The sequence below is a fragment of the Amaranthus tricolor genome, chromosome 10, assembly GCF_026212465.1.
Source record: "Amaranthus tricolor cultivar Red isolate AtriRed21 chromosome 10, ASM2621246v1, whole genome shotgun sequence".
NCBI classification, from domain to species: domain Eukaryota; kingdom Viridiplantae; phylum Streptophyta; class Magnoliopsida; order Caryophyllales; family Amaranthaceae; genus Amaranthus; species Amaranthus tricolor.
In genome coordinates this window covers 2,237,340-2,259,010 of record NC_080056.1, presented here as the reverse complement: position 1 = coordinate 2,259,010, position 21,671 = coordinate 2,237,340, and the positions used below count along the sequence as shown (strand labels likewise).

General features: G+C 34.7%; 2 protein-coding genes across 2 annotated transcripts; both read left to right on the top strand.

Annotated features, from left to right (window-relative positions):
• The first annotated feature begins 3,354 nt into the window (after positions 1 to 3,354).
• On the top strand, positions 3,355 to 13,239 carry LOC130826254 (putative elongation factor TypA-like SVR3, chloroplastic). The gene is made up of 14 exons (XM_057691846.1): positions 3,355 to 3,747; positions 4,437 to 4,546; positions 4,899 to 5,102; positions 5,834 to 6,010; positions 6,670 to 6,822; positions 8,489 to 8,578; positions 9,732 to 9,866; positions 9,992 to 10,108; positions 10,236 to 10,387; positions 10,465 to 10,549; positions 10,940 to 11,034; positions 11,615 to 11,780; positions 11,953 to 12,148; positions 12,694 to 13,239. Exons 1-14 carry the CDS (start codon positions 3,522 to 3,524, stop codon positions 12,825 to 12,827), a joined length of 2,040 nt encoding a protein of 679 aa, XP_057547829.1. The 5' UTR covers positions 3,355 to 3,521; the 3' UTR covers positions 12,828 to 13,239.
• A 2,314-nt stretch (positions 13,240 to 15,553) lies between these two features.
• Positions 15,554 to 21,466, top strand: LOC130826253 (uncharacterized). Its single transcript, XM_057691845.1, has 8 exons — positions 15,554 to 16,156; positions 16,249 to 16,344; positions 17,202 to 17,312; positions 17,382 to 17,691; positions 18,560 to 18,650; positions 19,033 to 19,360; positions 19,792 to 19,940; positions 20,495 to 21,466. The coding sequence occupies exons 1-8, from the start codon at positions 15,869 to 15,871 to the stop codon at positions 21,024 to 21,026; spliced, it is 1,905 nt and encodes a 634-aa protein (XP_057547828.1). The 5' UTR covers positions 15,554 to 15,868; the 3' UTR covers positions 21,027 to 21,466.
• The last annotated feature ends 205 nt before the right edge of the window (positions 21,467 to 21,671 follow it).

Genomic DNA, 21,671 nt, shown 5'->3' with positions numbered 1-21,671 from the left:
AACCTCTCTGAGGGCCTGACTAGGGATAGGGGTAGTTGGAGGCGCCATATCCATGTTTTAGACTACTGATGTCCTCTTTGTTTACCTTTTGGTGTTCTCTCATTTCTTATTATTAGTTTTTTTTTTCTTTTTTTATAGTTGGTTCTACTTATTTATTTTATTTATATGCATTTAATTTATCTTTCTCGTGTAACTACGTGTCCTTATCTTTTTCGAGCCGGAGGACTCCTTTGGCCGCGCTCTCTTTTATGGGTATGAGTTGCCGCCATCCATCCCTGCCCAGACCCTGTCCTTAGTTTTTCTATGAACAGGATACACTGGGTAGGATGATGATGATGATGAAAAAGAAGACAACTTTTCGACCACCCAAAGCAGTCGGTAGAGAGCTATACTGACTGAATTCCGACTGTTTTGAAATAGTCGGCTCAGAATGGTCGAAATTTCACTTTAGTAGGAAAACAGGCGGAAATTCCGACTAACCATGATTAGTCGAAAAATTAGTCAAAAATTCTGACTAATATGTTAGTTTGAAAAAATAGTGGGAAATTTCTGACTAATTTCCTACTATAAAATAGTCGGAAAACCCTATTTCAGATTTTATCCGAAAATGACAAGAAAAAAGTTTTATAAAAATTTCCGATCAGATTTTGGTTGGAAAAAAAAAATGAATGAAAGGGGTATGCCACGTCATACCCAGTGGCATCCACTGCGTACCCACATGGCGCCAATGTGGCACCCACCATATGCTTTGTACACAAATGCCTTTGGGAAATTTTGAACCCAAGACCTCATGAATATTGAAGTTATAACATAATAATACTCCTACCACTTACTGTATTATTATTATTATCATCATCATCGTTGTTATTATCATTATTATTATTATCATTGTATTGGTGCATTATTAATCGTATTAATATATCATTAGTACAATACTAGTTAGTAGTATGTAATTTGCTCCATAACGAAGTAGATATAATTGTTATAATTAGTATTCTTGCTAGTTGCTCCTGATACAGTATGCATATTTATTAATTATAGTAATAGTAGGCAGTTTTTGCCGAGTATAATATGCATTTTTAATGTTTCATAATAACTTGGGCATTTTTGTTAATTATGGTAGGTAATTTTTACTAATGAAGTAGGTGTTTTTGCATGCAAGAGTAAATATTTTCTCATGCTTTAGTATGTGTATTTTGACATGTTGGCAATTTAAATGATTAAAGATTTAAAGTAGGCATATAATCTAGTTAGCTGGGCATAATCGACTCACTACAGTAGATGCGTATATATACTTACAAAGTAGGCATTTTCAATATTTGAGGTAGTTTGTCGATTGATAAGGTAGATGCACCTACAACTGCGGATTATATGTCATGATTTCTGTCCATCACTCGTCGATGGATGACATTTCGAGGCATTATTAATGCAGCACAATACGCTCTAGCGCACCAATAATGACCCACTTTGTAAGTGTTTTTCAACATTTTATTATTTATCTTACTTTTTCATTATTTATGATTAATTTCAAGTGTTTATGATTTTATGCGCTAGACATGACATTCGTCATTCGCTATAATCAGGAACAACAAGTCAGAGAGATTATGCAAGGCATAGTCTTAAGTTAACAGTTACAACACTTTTTTTCTGAGGTGAACTAACCGACGAGGGGCAAAGCTCGTCTTCGACATCTAAGGTTCATTTGAACAAAATGGACTTACAACCTTAATAACTTTTTGCAAAAACATCACATAAAAACTACTTGTATCAAAGTTGTAAGAAAAAAACTACTATTAAACCTTATAATTAGTAGTATTTTGAATCAAATCAAAAGGCCAAAAAACATGCAATTTCATTATCTCATAAGATACAACTTATGACTTACGAGTACCATTTAAGACTAGTAATAAACAACGCATAACAAAATTTCATAATCTAATGTCATTAAGGTTGCGTACAAGTATTTATTTGGGTCATCGTGTTGATTTCGAATCATGTATTTCAGATCAGTTTAAAATCGAGTTTTGAGTCCTCATTGAATTTTACATGATTTTAAATTTTATATTGACGTTGTTAAAGCAAGTGCCAATAATCTTATTGATGACGTTAACTTTAAACATATAATCGAATATGCTTTGTCTTGTACTTTGGAAATGGTAGATAAAGATGTGTCGAATATGGGTGGTTTAAGGTTTGGAACGGTGGATGAAAGTTGCTTGATCAAAGCAACAAGGAAAGAAGCAGACTGTGAGTGGCTCGATCAGGCGCTCGATCGAGCAGTGCGTAGCTCGACCGGTCGAGGGGTGTTGGCTCGGTCGAGCAGAATGTCCAGAACAAGTCAGTAGCTTCACTAGAAGCTCACTCGACCGAGCGAGGTAGTGACCCGGTCGAGCAGACTACATTGGATACTTTTTTGGTCAGAATTTGTAGTGACTATGCAATAATGTGGTGCATTACTCTATTGTTTATTGTAATGTTTATTGTCATAGTTAATTAGGATGTTAATTGGGATGTTACATCTGAGTTTATGGTGATTTATGAGGGAATACTAAGAGTGATGAATACCTTGCCTATAAATAGGATTCATCACGTATAGTAACAATCACCACAAAAACATACATATTGTTGAGAGGGCTATTGCATTGTTAAAAATTTGAGAGTGTTCTTACTTTGCTTTAGTATTTGTGATTTTGAAAAATTGTTTTCAAGAAAATGAGAGGTTTATTATAGTTGTAATTGTTGAATTCAATATAATAAACTACATTTGAGGTGGAGGTATCCAAGATACCTCATATACACTTGCGTTCATCTTTGCATTATATTTTTCATTTGTTTTTCATTGTTAAATCTCTTTGAGGCTTTCATTCCAGACGTAGGGTCAAGTCGTGTTTGATTATTGACCGGATAAATATCGGGTTATCGGCGTCTATTTTGAACACCTTCTGGTTGCGTTTGAAAACAGTCATTTCATTTAAATTTGTAGACTAATGAAAAATTTTAAGAATGATAAGGTTTTAAAAATCATGATCAAATCCTCGTCTTTAATCACTTTTATAACATAACATAAATGATTTCTAGTGTAAGATTTGAGAGACCGGATATAAAAACCCTACTCATATTAGTGCTAACAAAAATATTAATTTATATTGATCCTTGATATTAAACGATCAATACACGTAATTTAATGTGCTTGAGTTATGACTTGTATTAACATGAGCAATTTGCGAATTACAGTCTTAATATTCATATAAGTATTAAAACTGTAGTTCGCAAAAGTATTAAATTTTTAAGACTCCAAAATACTCTATTAACATATGTGGCTAGTATTCATGGCCACTATTCGAACCTACGCCGCTACTCAGCCACCACCAGAAAAAGATAACGAAAATTAAACCCAATCTTAAAATATATGACGTTTTTCTCTTCTCGCATCTCCTCCTTCCATTGTTCTCCTTTCAAATTTCTTTCTCTCTCTATACCATTTTTCAAGTACAGAAGAGAGAAGAATTTGAGGAGAAACAATGGAGACTGCAATTACTATGTGTAACCATGCTTCTCTCGCTTTTGCACTCTCCAGAAATCCGAACTGTTCGTCGAAAAATGCTGCTAAAATTGTTTCATTTTCGTCATTATTGCCTAATCAATTGATGAATTGCCGTACCTTATCTTCGGCTGCTTTGACGAAGAAGTCTTCTGTTTCACATGTTCAGTGCTCTGCTGCTGGACCTGCCGCTACTGTTCCTTCTGGTAATTCTTTTGTTTTCAAGTCATTTTGATTTAGTTTGGTTTTTTAGAAATATTGAATGATTGATTAAATTACGATTTTGCGATGGTGAAATGGTGATTATTGCTACTTATCGTCCTGCCTCCTGGTAATTTATTTGTTTTCAGTTCGTTTTGGATTGATTGGATGTTTTTTAAGGTTTCTATTTATAGATGATTTTAAAAAATATGTGATTAATTGAATTTATTAAGTTTTAAATAATGATAATTGCAGCGTTGGAGTTCATTTGAGTGCTGAATATTAATGGTGGATTATAGAATTATTTGAAATGATTGTTTCTCAAATTGATTTGTAAATAATTATAATCAATTATACATTTGGATGATGATGAATCAAAAAAGAGTATTGGTTTCACCTTATTATACATTTGGATGATTATGTATCTTTCCTTTAAGTAGTACAGATTGAATAACTTTGTAATTTGTATAGTTGGCACATGTGAGATTAATCATCTGTGTTGCTAACTGGATTGTAACGCAACTTCACTTGGCGGTTTAATTCATGTGTATGAAATTTGCTTAATTTTAGCTATTAACATAGGTATTGGTTGAACTTCGGAAGAAGAACGACTTGGTTGCATGCTATACTCTTGTATTTGTGGAAAATGATATTATTAATGTTTCCGATGCTTGTTGTTATGATGATTTTTCAGATAAAAAGAGTCAGTTGATGAGGAGAAATGACATTAGAAACATAGCTATTGTTGCTCATGTCGATCATGGGAAGACTACTTTAGTTGATGCTATGCTGAAGCAAGCAAAGGTGAGTATAAAACTAAGTGCACTAATAGCCTTTTCGTATAATTTTGCTTTGTTTCATACTCTTTCATATGGTGTTATGTGGAAAAAAAAATTCGTTTGTGAATAACTGGTGTTGGCAGTCAAGTACGATTAAGCTTATTATTTTCATGCTTCTGGATATTTAATAAATTGTTTTGTGAAAACTATCACTATATTATTTAACTATTCATGCAATGAAAAAGTTGGTTGAAGATTGGTATTGTCTTCATGTTCTACTTTTGAACTTTGTAGTGTCGGCTTTACTCAATACATCAATTTGAAAGAAAGAAATATCTTGTTCATCATTTTTGCATTTCCTGACCACCTTTTTTCAGGTGTTCCGAGACAACCAACTTGTACAAGAGAGGATAATGGACTCTAATGATCTTGAACGAGAAAGAGGAATCACCATACTCAGTAAAAACACATCTATTGCATATAAAGATACAAAAATCAACATCATTGATACTCCAGGGCATTCTGACTTTGGAGGTGAAGTGGAACGCATACTGAATATGGTTGAAGGTGTTCTTTTGGTGGTAATACTCACATACTTCTCTCGTAATGATATGCATTTGACCTTTGCTTGCTCAATTTGTTAGTGTTACTTATTATGCTCTCCCAGCCCCACTCTGTGAACCATGTTCTGAATTATGCAAATTGGAAGAGTGTAGGTGGGATATTGTACACTGGTGGACTAATTAATACTAGGTAGCCTATTGTGCTCACAAATCGTTCCATCTAACAAGTTGTACACAGTTCTCGGTGACACAATTTTTTTCTTTTTGTTCCATAAGCACTCCTTAGCTCCCGTAGCTTTTTGCATTTTTGGTGAAAATGTCAGTGGTGCTGCCGGTGCATTTCTAGATTAAATTTAAATTGGGATGAACAACTTGGTGGAATAAATACTTGGATTGTTCCCCTTATCTTCATAGGTTTTCTGTTATAGGTTTGTATATTGCATCTATAAAATATTTAAAGACATCCACTTTTCTCTTTAATCTTTTAGCTGGGAGTTTGCTTATCCAGGTGAAAGAATTACTTACCTACTAAACTAATGATTTATGAGAACTTATGTTGCAACATAAATGTTTCCATCTGTAGTTTATTCTATGATCATGTTAATTCATTGATGTTTGACATGATTGAATGAAAAGCCACGCGACTCGAATTCTTCGTTGGGTAGCATTATTTTTGTTTATCCTTGACTTAAATATGCATTTTCTGTTTTCTGATTTTACAACTGATGCACCTTTACTTATGATCATAGGTGGATTCTGTGGAGGGTCCTATGCCACAAACAAGATTTGTTCTGAAGAAAGCGCTAGAATTTGGACATGCTGTTGTGGTTGTGGTTAATAAAATCGATAGGCCATCTGCTCGCCCTGATTACGTCATCAATTCTACTTTTGAACTTTTCATTGAACTTAATGCAACTGATGAACAGGTATATCTCTTACAAACTTCCTTTGAAGTTGCAAATAACTTGCAACGCTTCATTTTCTGGTTGTAACTTGTATTATCTCTCTCCACATCACATGGGTTCCCATTCCCCCTCTCGTTCTGTCTCTCTTCTATCCTTATTTTATGTGCCTCTTCCCCATTTTACTCATTTTGGATTAGCAGATAGAAGCTGGGAATATTGTCCCTGTTCTTTCTAGGAAATTGATGTAATTAGCCAGGGGATTTGTGTACATCCTACATTGGTCAGACTCTTCAGTTTATTCCTAGAACCCATGTAAGATTCTCCATACTCTGACACGAGCAGGACGCTTCCACACTTTATTTTGGACCAAAACATGAAAAGTTCTCTTCAAATGGCTGAGTGAGACACTTGGACTCATAACTTGAATTAGACATGGGTTCCAAAGGGTTGGTAACATAGCTTTGATTTGATAGGGTGATGTGTTTGTCTGTTTTCTTTTCTTATAAAATGGTCTTATTTTAGATCAGAGAACCGTTGATCGTACTGCTCCCTGTGGAGAAATGTCATGACATTTTGAGTTTTTTAATTTGTTAACTTTAATTCAAGTTCTGGAATTTGATATTGGTGCAGATATATGCTGGGATTTTTCTGAATTGGCTCTTGCTTCTGTTTTGTTGCAGTGTGATTTTCAAGTCGTATATGCTAGTGGCATTAAAGGAAAAGCTGGGCTCTCTCCTGACAACTTGGCAGATGATCTTGGACCTCTTTTTGAATCAGTAATCAGATGCATCCCTGGACCACGTATTGAAAAAGATGGCGCCTTACAAATGCTTGTTAGTGGCTGTTCCTTAAAGTCTATTTCTGGCATTTTTTACGTTGGAGATCATCACTAACAAAGATTATACTTTATTCAACCATATCTAATACTAATCAACAACTAAAAAAATAAATTCCAATGACTGTCAACATGTATTCTCATCTCCATTCATACCTATCTATTGTCATAGATTCCAGCATATTTCAATGCTTCATCTAATTCTTTGCTCGTATTATTCCTGTCATCTTCAAACTACCTCTTCTTCTTCTAAACGAATCAAAGTTTCAACTTTCAACGCTTCTAAATTCTAACTGCTGCCTTTGTCGATCTTTTTTATACATCTCCAAACCAATGTAAACCATTTTCTCTCATTTTGTCTTCGAATCCAATATATTTTTTTATATCCTTTTCGTACTCTATCTTTTAGGGTATATCCATCCATCCACTTTACATACTTATCTCAATTACCCCCTTTACAGTACTAGAATTGAGTAACTTAATACAGACAAAGACACGCATGTTCATCATATTTTTAATTTTCTGAGAAGCTTAATCAGTTGAAATATTAATTGTTTAACATCAGATATACTATATTCCATCATTAGTAATTTAGTACTACTCTTCTTAGTATGATTTATTTGCTTACAACTTGGGGTAAATAGAAAATCGGCTGGAAAACTGTGCATATTAATTTCATGGCAATTGTCAAATTTTTTTATAGATGATAATATGGCTCTTCAATAGCTCTTGGACCTTCAACTTTTATGTGGTCCACAGAGTTCAATGTGCGAAAATATCTGCATACAAATATAGATGTTTCAGTTTGATAATGTTGTTGATCAAGTGCAAGTGTTTGACGTGTACTATAGTAGAATATTGGGTCACTTGATGGCTGCTATTTTCATAAAATATGGCATACATCATTGGATATAGCTGTTAGACGTTGATTTTTGTCTTATTAGTTCACCTGTCCACTCATATCCGATGTTTCTAATCGCTTAATATTGATCATTCATGTTTTAATGACTTGGAAAGACTAAATGCAATTGCTATGGCTTTTAAATTTTCAAGTTATTGGTTTATTAAATAGTCAACCAAGCAATTAATTTAAGACTTGAATTTCCAAAGAAAATATTTAGGATGAATAATTGCATTTGTAGCAATATGTTGTAATGCAAATGCAATTTGCAGCAACTTACTGTTCTCCTATTGGTTTTATAGTATGTTTCTGCTGTAAGTTTCTTTTGAACTAGTACTAATTCCTATCTATTGTGGAAAAAATTGTGTTCACGCCGTCTTTACTTCTTCCTTAAGCGTTTATGTTATTCTCTTTTCTTTGCTCTTTCTGACCACTTCTGTCTACCTACACCATACATACATTACATTACCCCAAAGCCACTAAGTGGCTCCTACTTAGGGTGGGGTATTGGGGGGTCGGATGCAGGCAACCTTACCCATGTTGGTGATGACACTAACAAAGAAATTGTTTCCAATTAACCCTTGATAGCAAGTATCATGTGCAACTTCACATAAGTAAGAAGTGCACATGATTCAATGAGCCATTTTAACATATTCCATTATAATCCAAAACCAAGAACCATAAATCTTTGACCCCAATGAAAAAAGGGACATTGTCTAATTATACTACGCTTAACAGTACTTCTATTTCCTGTCATAAATAGGTTACAAACATAGAATATGATGAACACAAAGGGAGGATAGCAATTGGACGTTTGCATGCAGGTGTTCTTGAAAGGGGGAAGGAGGTCAAGGTAAGTTTGGAAGCATCTAGTATTATTTGATAATGTTTATTTTGGCATCTAAAATCTGTGATTGCTGCCTTTATTTATCTCTGTTCTTAAAATTAGTTTGGCCAATTAATGTTGCGGCTTAATTATTTACTGTTCTACTATACCATCTCTTCCCGCCTTTGAGTGCGTGTGGATGTTGCAGGGTTGGTGATTTACGGTTAGTTCTTGCAGTAATGTGAAATCTATAGCTTTTACGTGGTGCTCAACAGCGTTCACTTTTAATTGTTAATCCTAATCATCTATATTTGGAAGCCCACAGTTACCATCAGCAAAATAGAATTTTTTTTTCAATTAATATTAGGTTAAACTTTAAGTAGTAGGAATTTAGCGTATTATGAACAAAACCATTTTTAGACATGATGTTTTATCATTGTGTAAAGGTTCTTCTGCTCCAGCCACTGATGCACAAGTCACCTGTAGTTGCCCCCCCCCCCCCCCCCCCCCCGATTCTATTCCTGAGTCCTGACATCTGCAGGGTGGCAGTACATCAATATTGCTTCCTTTTTTCTTTTGGAGATTATCATTGGTAAAAAGATGAGTGACACTTACAACAATAATCTCTCTTAACCAATATTAGTTCTAATTCTAAATCCAAAAAAAATTTGAAACTGCTAATCTACTAAATGTTTCATTTCTACCTTGCTCGAATACTGTAGCACACTCTTGTATGTGATTAGATTTCAATGTCAAAGCATATCCAAACATTTGGTATTGTAGATTAGGAGGGAAAACATAATTGCAGTAATACAAATTAATCTGGGCAATTTGGAATTGCTTGTGAGCAGATTTATCCTGAAGTTATGCTTTCCGCTGATGTTAATCCATTCTAAGAAATTCAAAAACCAAAGTTTATTTTATTCATCAGTCAGCACTCAGCACGTGGCAGTGATATTGTTTTGAGGAAGGTCCATGATGATATTTACCACTGAAATGTTCGTTCGACTCTCCTTTTGCAATAATATTTTTTTCTTCTTCTTCTTCACCTTCCCGGTTCCCTAATTTTTTTAGTGTACTATTTTTATAAATCTTAACCTTCTACAACTGTTTCTGAGCTTGTTTTGTGGAGAATGGATATGGAGTAAAGTAACGGTAAGTAACTAATATATGTGTTCAGGTATGCACATCTGAAGATTCATGCAGATATGCAAGAGTAAGTGAGCTTTTTGTGTATCAGAAATTCAGTAGGGCTCCTGTGGATTCTGTAGATGCAGGAGATATATGCGCTGTTTGTGGTATTGGAGATATTCAGGTGAATTTTCTGTTTCTTTTCTAAAGTTTACTTTGATATGAGATTTCTATTATATTTGAAGGAAGTTTCTCTAATTATTGAAGTTTGATGTTGAGCTTAGACTTGGAGTTATCTTGTTTTCTTAGATTGGAGAGACAATTGCTGATAAAGCTTATGGTAAACCATTACCTGCAATAAAGGTCGAGGAGCCAACAGTCAAGATGTCATTCTCAATCAACACCTCTCCGTTTGTTGGCCGTGAGGTATAGATCATGGATATTAGTATAGGTGAAAATCGTCATGATGATTGATGATTATTCAGTTGATTATTACCATTACATATGAACAACTGTACATGGTTTCCTCATTAATATTTTTTTTCTTTTTTAGGGAAAATATGTAACTAGTAGAAACCTAAGGGATCGACTCTATCGGGAGCTCGAGAGAAACTTGGCAATGAAAGTTGAGGATGGAGAAACTTCTGATACTTTCATTGTTAGTGGGCGAGGAACTTTGCACATTACAATATTGATAGAGAACATGTAAAGACACTGGTTTTTATTTAGTCTTTTCCAAAAAAATTGTTCTTGTATAACGTGGATATTACATTTTGGTGTAGGAGAAGAGAAGGATATGAATTCATGGTAGGTCCTCCCAAAGTTATTAGCAAGAAGAAGGATGATAAGTTACTTGAACCTTACGAGGTAATTATCCAATTGCCAACACCTTTTCTTTTCTTTTCCTCCCTTGCACTCTCTTCTAACAGATGAAGGAAAATTTTCATCTAGAAGAGCTGATTAGGGTTGTAAAATTCGGAAAATGAGGTACTAATGTGAAGAAAATCATAAACTATATGACTGCTTGAGTTATTCCTAAAGTTGACAGTTGGAACAATGATGTCAAATTTTGCGCTATTCAAATAACATGACATCAGCATACACTCAAATTCATTGCTCCCTGAGACTCGTCTATCCAACATAACTTGTGTTTTAGTGACAAATATGTTATAAAAGGTTGTCCAATGGGCTATGTGAATCATAATCCGGAAATTTTGACCCATAAGCCAAAAATTCATCGTCACTATGTTTTTGCAGATTGCAACCGTGGAGGTGCCTGAAGAACATATGGGGTCCGTTGTTGAACTCCTGGGTAGAAGACGTGGACAAATGTTTAATATGGAGAATGTGGGGTATGTGAATGCTTTTATCTTATTCATACCATTTTCTACTCTCGTAAGTTTTCTTTTCTTGTCCATGGCTCACATGACACATATTACATATTTCTTTGATAGCTACTAGTTTCTGAATATTGCACTCTTGTGAATGCGCTTATATTTGTATTTCTTCAGTTGCTAAATAGTTGACGATTACTTATCGTTAGCTTAAGCACTAAAAAGAAAAGTGATTCTAGACAGTAATGGTTAAAATTTGTGTACTGTACTGTTCATTTATGAGAACTGTTGATGACTTACCATAGAGTATTAGATTTGTTTTTATGAGTTCAATCTTTATTTGATGTCTAATTTTGAGGGCTGGAATCCTACAAATCATTTGGTAGACGTGCGAGTGTTTACTTCTTCCAAAATGGCTTCAAAAGTTCAGAGAAGCTTAATCTTTATACTGATGATATTTGCTAATAAGTTTAGTGTCATAACTCATAATAGTGATGGAAGCTGAAGTTTTGACATTGTTGGACTGTTCTTATTTTTAGCTAGAATATTTGAGTAGTTTGTTTGATGCCATTCATTGTCAACTTTTATTTCATTCCAGATCTGAAGGAACAACGGTACTTAGATATAAAATTCCGACTCGTGGTCTTCTTGGGCTGCGAAATGCAATTTTAACTGCTTCTCGAGGCACTGCTATCCTGAACACCATATTTGATAGTTATGAACCATGGGCTGGTGACATCAGTACTCGTGATCAGGGTTCACTAGTAAGATTTTGGTTTTACGTGGCTTATCTTATTTCTTAGATCATATTTTCTGAATTTGTTTCTATTATCCATTTAAAAATATAGAAAGCTTTTTATGTTCACTGAAACAATAAACATGTTCTTTCGGTATTCCAACTTATTGATCAACAAATGCTCCATTGTGATGATTTAGATTGCCTTTGAAGATGGTACTACAACATCTTATGCCCTCACTAGTTCGCAAGAGAGAGGCAAGATGTTTGTTGGACCTGGCGTGGAAGTTTACAAAGGTCAGATAGTTGGCATTCATCAGAGACCAGGTGATCTATCACTGAATGTCTGCAAGAAGAAGGCAGCAACGAACGTTCGTTCAAACAAAGAAACAACAGGTAAATTCATTGCGTTTTGTTTCCATTTCTGCTTTGACCCTATGCATTAAACCATTCCTTAGGTTCATCTGATGAATATACATCAGTATATGCAAATTCATTTGCAATACTAAACTCATTCTTTCCCAACATATGCTGCTTTGCTCCGGTGTCATATTTTTCAAGGTTTTACATTTCTACAACATTATACTACCAAAGATAATTTGTATCGCTGGTTCTTATATCGTTTGCTTAACTCCCTGGTAAGGGCAGATTATAGAAAAAACCCAATCTCAGAAAGTTTATATGTTTATACATCAAGATACAATAAACTAATTTTTTTCTGGACATTCTGAAACTGTAAGCCACTGTTCATTCCAGACAGTGGGAATACTTTTCAGTTGGTGTATATCCTTATAGTTGCATCATAGTCGAGAGTCTTGTTGATGCATTCATAAAGACCATCATTTTACTTGAAAATTGTCGTATATATCTTGCATCTATTAGTTGCAGAAGTATCTGATTCATTTTCTCCCTCTCTTGACTCCCATTTGTTATTTATACAGTGGTTCTAGATACGCCCCTAGATTACAGTCTTGATGACTGTATAGAGTACATTCAGGAGGATGAGCTTGTGGAGGTCACCCCTCAAAGTATCCGAATGTGCAAGAACCCAAAGTTGGCAAAGAAAGGCAAGTGAAACGTGATAATCATGTGCAACCCGAAGTCATAGATGATAAGATTTTGTTTCGAGAATCGTCGACATTGAGGTTGACATCCTATTTATATGGTGCAAATATATGGACAAAATTTGAGGAAGGGGCATTACGAATTTCTCATATATGGTCACATCTATAGATTTTTGGTATTTTTGCCGAGATGAGAATGAAATTAACAGCATCACTACTCACAGTTGCCAATAAATCATAAACCCTTGTTCTTGTGGTCATTTTGGTGTGGGTTGTATATGCTTACAAAATTTTGTTAATTCTCCAATTATATGATGGAAGTTGTAACATAACATTAATTCTCCAATTGTATGTTTGTAAGTTGATTGTTTGTGTGTTGTAGCTAAACATTGATTCTTCAATTATACTATAGTCTATACTCAATATTTCAATAGCAAGGGTGCATCATACATGTCAAAGAACCAACTACTCTATCCAAAATCAATCAAAAACTTAAGCTTATAGTTGAGGCTCCATGATATGTTATATACTCTAACATGTCCTGTCACACGAGAGTCCTTTGGGCTAAAACTGTGGATGCAACACAACCTCTTCTCATAGTTGGCGCTATATATTCTACTTTAAATGAGGTGGTTGAGTTCGAATCCGTGACTTTTTATCACGCTGGCTTCTGATATCATGTTAAATAACCAACTCTATTAGAAACTTAACTTTATGGTTTACCTTAAAATATGACTCTAACAATAAATCACATTTTACCACAGTATAAAGGAAATGAAAATTGCTGAGTGCGTATCATGGCCTCATTTTATTTGAGTCCATTGGGATTTAGTCTTAGAAAAGCCTGATAAACATGATACAAACTTTGGATTGAATAGATTGGAAGAAAATGAAGGAAATGTATTGCTTTAAATAATAAAATAAAACAATCGTTGGAAATTTGGAAGAAAAATCTACTACCACACATGGAAATCGTGTTGTGTCAGATTCTTGGGCTTTGTTGAAGCAGCCACGTACTCGACAAGTCGGAAAAAATGAAATAGATAAGTTAAATTATTTTTTTAAAAAAAGCACGAATAAGATGAAAATCAACTTATTTTCAAAAATAAACGTCTAATTTCCAAACCTGCTTCAAATCTGAGGTTTGGTTTTGTTCGCAGTTAGTAACTGCGAACAGGTGCTTAATTTTTTAAAAAGGCAAAGAAGTTGTTCGCAGTTGACTTGTTGACCCTGTTTGCAGTCACTAACAGGCCTATTATGCTCGATGGTATTCGGGTCAAAAAAGGCTGTTTGTTCGTAGTTAGTAATTGCGAATAGCTTCTTTGTCTTTTTAAAAAATTAAGCACCTGTTTGCAGTTACTAACTGCGAAAAAAATCAAACCTCAGGTTTGAAAATTAGACGCTTATTTTTGAAAATAAGTTGATTTTCGTCTTATTTCGTGCTTTTTTTAATACTTTAGCTTATCTATTTCATTTTTTCCGACAAAGTCATGCCATGGTGGGTTACATAAAATAAGGGTGTTGCTAAACTTCGCCACCCTTTTCATTTTTTCGCCACCCCCGTCCAAATGAAATTACGAATTTGCCCCTGATTTTTTAAAAATTACAATTTTGCCACTCATTTCAAATTTTTTATTTATAATAATAATAATAATAATAATAATAATAAAAACAACAATAATAAAATTAAATAATAATAATTATTATTCAAAAAAAAAAAAAAATTTGAGTCGCCCAAAATTGGGCGACTGAACCATGGTCGAGTCGCCCAGATCTCGAACCTGTGACCTTTACGTTATTAGTACAACGCTCTAACCAACTGAGCTAATAGACCACATTAATCTATAAATTATTATTATTAGTATTAATATTAATATTATTATTATTATTATTATTATTATTTTCCAAAAAGAAAAAAAAAAATTGAGTCGCCTAAAATTGGGCGACTGGACCATGGTTCAGTCGCCCAATTTTTGGCGACTCCACCATGGTCCAGTCGCCCAGATCTGGGCGACTCGACCATGGTTCAGTCGCCCAATTTTGGGCGACTCAACTTTTTTTTTTTTTTTTTTTTGAATAATTATTATTATTATTTAATTTTATTATTGTTGTTTTTATTATTATTATTATTATTATTATTATTATTATTATTATTATTATTACTGTTATTATTATTATTAATTTTATTTATTATTATTATTATTTAATTTTATTATTGTTATTGTTATTATTATTATTATTATTATTATTATAAATAAGAAATTTGTAAGGAGTGGCATTTTTGTAATTTTTTAAATTACAGGGGTAAATATGTAATTTTAGGGGGGAGGGGGTGGCGAAAAAATGAAAAGGGTGGCAAACTTTAAGAATTGGGTAAAATAATGGGTTGTTGCTGTGGGCCATACTCAAAACAATGGCCCATGACAGAACAGTCGGATGCAAGTCATTTTGTGGGCCCCAACTTAAGTTTCTTTATTTATACTTCACCCTCAAAAGTCAAATCAATGGTTCGTGCCAACAGTCACATGTCATGTTGTGTCAATCTCACATAATGATCATTGTAGCATGCCTACAACACACCGCAAAGGTTAGGAAGCTGTGTTGTACTATATTGAATCAAGATCAGGTCGTACTCGCCTTTGCTTGCATGCCTGTCACGGTCCATAGCTGACTACCCGTGTCAACTTACCTGTCACTACGACCCCCTAAGACCTAACTATGAAGTTCCAAGCCCCAACTTCTCTATATTTCTTTCTTCCGAACACACTTGGAAGCAAAGGGAATGGAAAAATACCCGGTTCAATATAAAAACATAACCGCAAAAAATCTAATTCCAATAACCGCCATGTCTCAAACCCTACCAAAACCCTGCAAAAATATGAATGCCACTTACCCTGTTCACCAGTTCTACATTTCTCTTTCTTGCTAATCAAGACATAATTCCATCAAATAATAAAAACCCAATTCAATTAGACGAAACCCCTTTTCAAAATCGAGTATCTAACCTCTTCAACACTTAAAATTGTTAAGCTTAAATCTTTAAGCTTTAACAATGGCAGCTGCAAAAGCATGTGCGGCTGGTTTGATGTCCGCCATAGCTACTGCAACTTTGGGTATCGATGTCGCTTATGCTGATTCCCCTTTAAAAATACCCTCGTTTTCAAACTATCCTCCTCAAGAAGCCGCTGAAAAACCCACCGCAGCGCCGCTGGAGCCGGAGAAGCCGGCTAGGCCGAGAAATGATAACCCTAGAACTACATCTGCGGGATTCAATACTGATGATTTGGTTTATGGTGTGAATTTGTTGAAGGATATTGAAAAGTCTGGTCATGCCAAAGAGGTTTATTTGTCTTTCATTTTACATATTTGAAGAATTTTATTGGATTTTTGTATGTTAATTATGTTTTTTGAAGTGACATTTGTTTGATGCAGGTTTTTAAGGTAACAATGGAGCATGAAAAAACAAAGAAGGAAGAAACAAAAGTGAAGTTGCAAGAAGCAAAAGCACAGGAAGCTTATTTTCAGAATGTAATTTTTGACATTAATGTTTGAAATTGGGTGTGATTTTATTTGTTTCATACTTTAGTGGTAGTTTATGTCTTATTTACTACTCCTCCTGTTCAGCCTAATTGTCTCCTTTAGTTCTGCCCATTTGCTAATGTATTAATTCAATTTATAATATCTAAAATTGTGCATAGATTTAGAAATTATAAAAATTTGATGTTAATAAATTTATATCGAGGTTAACCAAAAAAATCAGACTTGACTGTGTTTTAATTAATATATTATGAATAAAATGCAAATTAAAAGTGATAAATTAATAGCGCCAACAAATAGGACATCGGGCTTGATTTGAGGGAGTATTAGTATATTTTAATCATTGAGGACAATATATTTTTTTTTTTTTGGATTTTAAATTTTGGATAATGTTGATTACCACATGATTACAATGTTCCAATTTCAATATTGGCTTCTACCTACATGGGGCTTGTCGACTGTCGAGCCTACGCAAACTTGACCTGATAATAGAAGTAATAAAGAGGTTGTTTTCAGTTGGTTGTTGGTAGTAAACTTTGTTGATTGTTTCACATATCATTTATAACCTGCGTAATTTGACGAGTCATTTTAATTTTACTTAGTTTGTTATGAACTGAAACCTACTCATTGTGAATTTAGCTCCTTAGAAAATGAACATTTTCGAATTCTTTTTTCATTAGCATATTTATATGCTGAAATTAATCTCCGTTCAATTGATTATGCGTGCTTTATTATATTAGTGAGTCTGTGAACTGAGGATAAAATAATTTTATGCTCGATTTCACACTTTACTAAGGGAAAAATTATGTGATTTGATTTGTTCAGCAGGGTTTTTTCCCTTAATGCAGGACAAGCAGAAGCTGGCATATAAAGCTCAGGAGGAACTAACAAAGTTGGCGGCGGAAATCAAAAGCAAGTTGGCCAAGTATAATGACGAACTGAAGAGAAAAAGGCTAATGGTATATAAAGGGATTTGATTGTCTTTGCATAAATGTGGGAAGAGGAAATAATGCTCAAACTTCTTGCAGGCAGAGAATGAGTACCAAAGACAACGAAATAGAGAGCTTGTGGAGATGCAAGAACAGATGAATACGAGATTGGAAGCTGCTAAGCGAGCAACCGAAGAGGAGATTCAAACACTGCGTCGTCAAACTGAACGAGAAAAGGCTGAATATGAACGTGAAACCATCAGAGTTAAGGCAATAGCAGACGCTGAAGGGAGAGCCCTTGAGAAAAAATTAGCCGAGGAGGTCAATAGACGTATGCTTAAGGATCGTGTCAATGCTGAGAGGGAGAAATGGGTTTCAGCTATAAATACTACATTTGATCATATTGGAGGTATCATACTCTAGTACAAATGCTTATGGTTAAGGATATAAATTTGCGAGATTTTTGTAAGGGGGAAACCCAATGCTCTATGTGACTAGTTGAGAATTATGCCTTTGCTTGAAGCTTGGCTACATGAAATTATCATCAACTCTTAAGTGCTTTTTGGGGAATCTTATTATGCTTTTGATGCTCACTTTGCTATTGTTATTGTAAAATTAGGTGGTTATGACATTTTTTGTCGTCGGTTGTGACTTGTGAGTATTGTGGATAATTTCTTTTTCTTTTTATGTTTGCGTCTATCTTTAGATGAAAGACGTGCTTTTTCTTTACTATGGTGCTGACTGCTGGTTGTTGTCGTGTTTAATAAGGAAGTTCGTGATTGATTTTGGTGGTGTCTTGTATTCCCTCTGTTTTCATTTGTTCTCCCATTTACTTTTTGCGCAGGTCCTAATGCAAACTTAAAAGTCAAATAATTTTAATTGCGTTTTTGAAAATTCTAGAAAGTTGATATTTAGAAAATATATATTGAAACGAATCTATCAAGATCCCACATGAATATGTTTTTTTATATAGATCGATGAGAAATCATAGTCAAAGTTTGACACTAAAATTCATAAATTCTATTTGATAAGAACATATGAAAATGGAGGGAGTACTTGATTTATGGAACTGAGGTAGTTATATGTTTGGGCTTTATCATTCCTTGAATAAATTCTCAATAAATTGACTTCTATATCATCTTTCTGTGTTTGCTGTATTGTATACCCTACGTTTGCAGTTTGGAAACGAAAGCCAAACCAGTATACTGTATACCACTATATTATGCACATGGCCTTTAGTTTTCCTCACATCTTCATTGGTTTGTTGTTTTTTTTAGGTGGTTTGCGAACTATATTAACGGATACAGATAAGCTTGTTGTAGCTGTTGGTGGGTTTACTGCTCTCGCCCTCGGCATATACACCACAAGGTTTGATTTTTCTGTTACTGTTGAATTTCTATTCATAGTTTCTAAATTGGGAGACACATACATGATACATGCTAGCCACAAAATATATACTGCTGAATAAACACACTTAAAAAATTGATGTTTGACATCACTAGTTATGTCGGAGATAGGTGAGGGTAGGTAAGAGGGTGATTCAGAAATGAGATCGGGGGACCAGATGATATAAAGACGAATAATATATTTACTGTTACTGTTGGTGTCAGCATGATCAAGGAACGAAGGGGTTACAGTTTGTTTGTTGTCACATTTACTAACATGGCCTCGGCTGTTTCATTTTGAATCACATTTTGGCACCCAAAATGTGAATTATTTAAAACCTCGAATTGTGTTTCTCATTGTCCAGAGAAGGAGCTAAAGTAATGTGGAGTCATATAGACAGGATATTGGGACAGCCATCATTGATTCGAGAGTCTTCTAGAGGAAAATATCCGTGGTCTAATGTCTTTTCTCGTGCCACTGGTTTGCTTCGCTCTAAAGGAGAGACTCTTTCCAAGAATGGAAATGGTTTCGGAGATGTTGTATTGCACTCCACTCTCCTGAAGAGAATCCAGCTGCTTGCTTCTGCTACTGCACATACAAAAGCTCATAGAGCACCATTCCGCAATATGCTTTTCTATGGCCCTCCAGGAACAGGGAAAACAATGGCTGCACGAGAGCTAGCTAAGAAATCTGTATGACATCATACCTCTTTTTGTTTTATTCTTGTTTAGATTATGAAAAACTCACTGATTTTGTCAAGTATTTTGGAAAGCAAATAAGGTCTATTACAGTATAGAAACTGCAATGGATTGAATATATACCTGTCTATCGTCGCTGCATTGACTAGTAGTATTCTGACCTTTATGACGTCAGAGTGAAAAAGTCTGAAAATGAGTGTGTAGTTAGTTGGACCTATAAGGACTGCCGATAGCTAGACCATTCACAGCTAGTGACTATTGATACTCCTGACCTTTTTGACAATCATTGTTCTAGATACTCTGTATGGTCATGTATTGAAAACGTGCTTATTGAATATTGATTAGAACTCGGTATGCTTAAAAACTCCCGCATATATTTCTGTAATTTCTTATATATAAGAGAACTACGTTTTATGTTGTGTCAGGGTTTGGACTATGCATTGATGACGGGTGGCGATGTTGCACCACTAGGTGCACAAGCAGTTACGAAGATACACCAGATGTTTGACTGGGCAAAGAAGTCCGATAGAGGTTTGCTTCTATTTATTGATGAAGCCGATGCCTTCCTTTGCGAGTAAGTTGTATGTAGTAGTTATTTCTGAAATTCTAGTGTCGTTCTATCTCTTGCTATTGTTGGACTCCTTTTGTGCACAATCGCTGCTCATTATCTCATATGCGGCCGTCTCAATATTAGGATCCCGCATATGAGACACCCCAATACAACCACATACAGCTTAAAAGCGCTCACATGGATGATGTAACTAAAAATCGTCATATATAGCTTAAAATTACTACATCGTGCTTACTATTAACCTCTTCCATGCTTCTTTAATTAAATGAGAAATTGGGAATAATAATCTATTAGTGGAAAAATTATATAGTAATAATAGTCGCTTACACTTTAACAACGATCACATATGCCTTAAGAATGCACACATTGATGATAAAATGAAACATATAGTGTAAACTTACATATACAAAACCAATCGCATATAGCTTAAAACCAATCACATATATAATAAAACCAGTCTTATACAGCTTGGACTCGTCCTATTAATGGGATGGTCCTCAACAAGAATTTGTGTTATTTTGGATATATTAATAATGCTCTTGATTGGGGGTTTGCAGACGAAACAAAACATACATGAGTGAAGCGCAAAGGAGTGCATTAAATGCCCTGCTGTTCCGAACAGGGGACCAGTCTAAGGACATAGTCCTAGCCCTTGCCACGAACCGTCCTGGAGATCTTGATTCAGCCGTGGCTGATCGAATTGATGAAGTCCTGGAGTTCCCGTTGCCTGGGGAGGATGAAAGATACAAGATAGTGAAACTTTATCTTGATAAATATATATCGCAAGCCGGATCTCAAAAACCCGGGTTTATTTCACGCTTATTTAATAAACAGCAGCACATGATTGAAACGAAAGGATTGACAGATGAACTTTTAAGAGAGGCTGCTGCTAAAACCGTAGGTTTTTCAGGTAGAGAGATAGCCAAACTAATGGCAAGCGTTCAAGCAGCTGTTTATGGTACTAAAAACTGCATTCTCGATCCTCAGTTGTTTCACGAGGTTGTCGATTACAAGGTTGCTGAACACCAACAGCGAAGGATGTTGGCTGGAGCTAACGAAAGTAGCCCATTGAATTTAAGTATGGCTTAATGAATATTGGTTGAGTTGATCGATTATCTCTAGTTATTTTCGCGACGGTGAAGAGCAAGTTAAGCATGGGAAGGATTCCTCTAAAACTCGCGGCAATTTATGTTTATCATTATTTAACCCCTATTACCTGGAGAAATTTTGGTGTGAAGTTTGACATTCATAGCGGCTAATTCATTGACGTTTTGTACAATAAAATCTATTTTGATTCAGAATCGAAAGCGAAACTCTTGACTATACTAAGGGCTGTTCGTTTTTCTACGTGTTACGAATGCACAATTGAAATCTATTTCCATTGTAAACACCTTTTGAAGGAATTGAATTGAATTTTGTTGCAGATCCTACTGTAAAATTTAGTTGAATTTTCTTGTTCATCCTGGTGCTAGATTCTAGCATTTTCGGGATCGGAATGTGGTATGAAGGTATCAAGTATGTTGATCATATCAAATTGTTGGGGCATAATGCATCAAGAACACAAACATGAGACACAAGAAAGCAAACAATGCTATTACTTTTCTGATCCAACAAGTAGGGAATTACATGAACAAAGTGGACATTCTTAAATGAGATAGCCTCGTAGTGAGACCATCTTTATTGGGCTAGTTCAAAATACACTTTCAGTTTTAAAGTGATCACTTATAACATTAA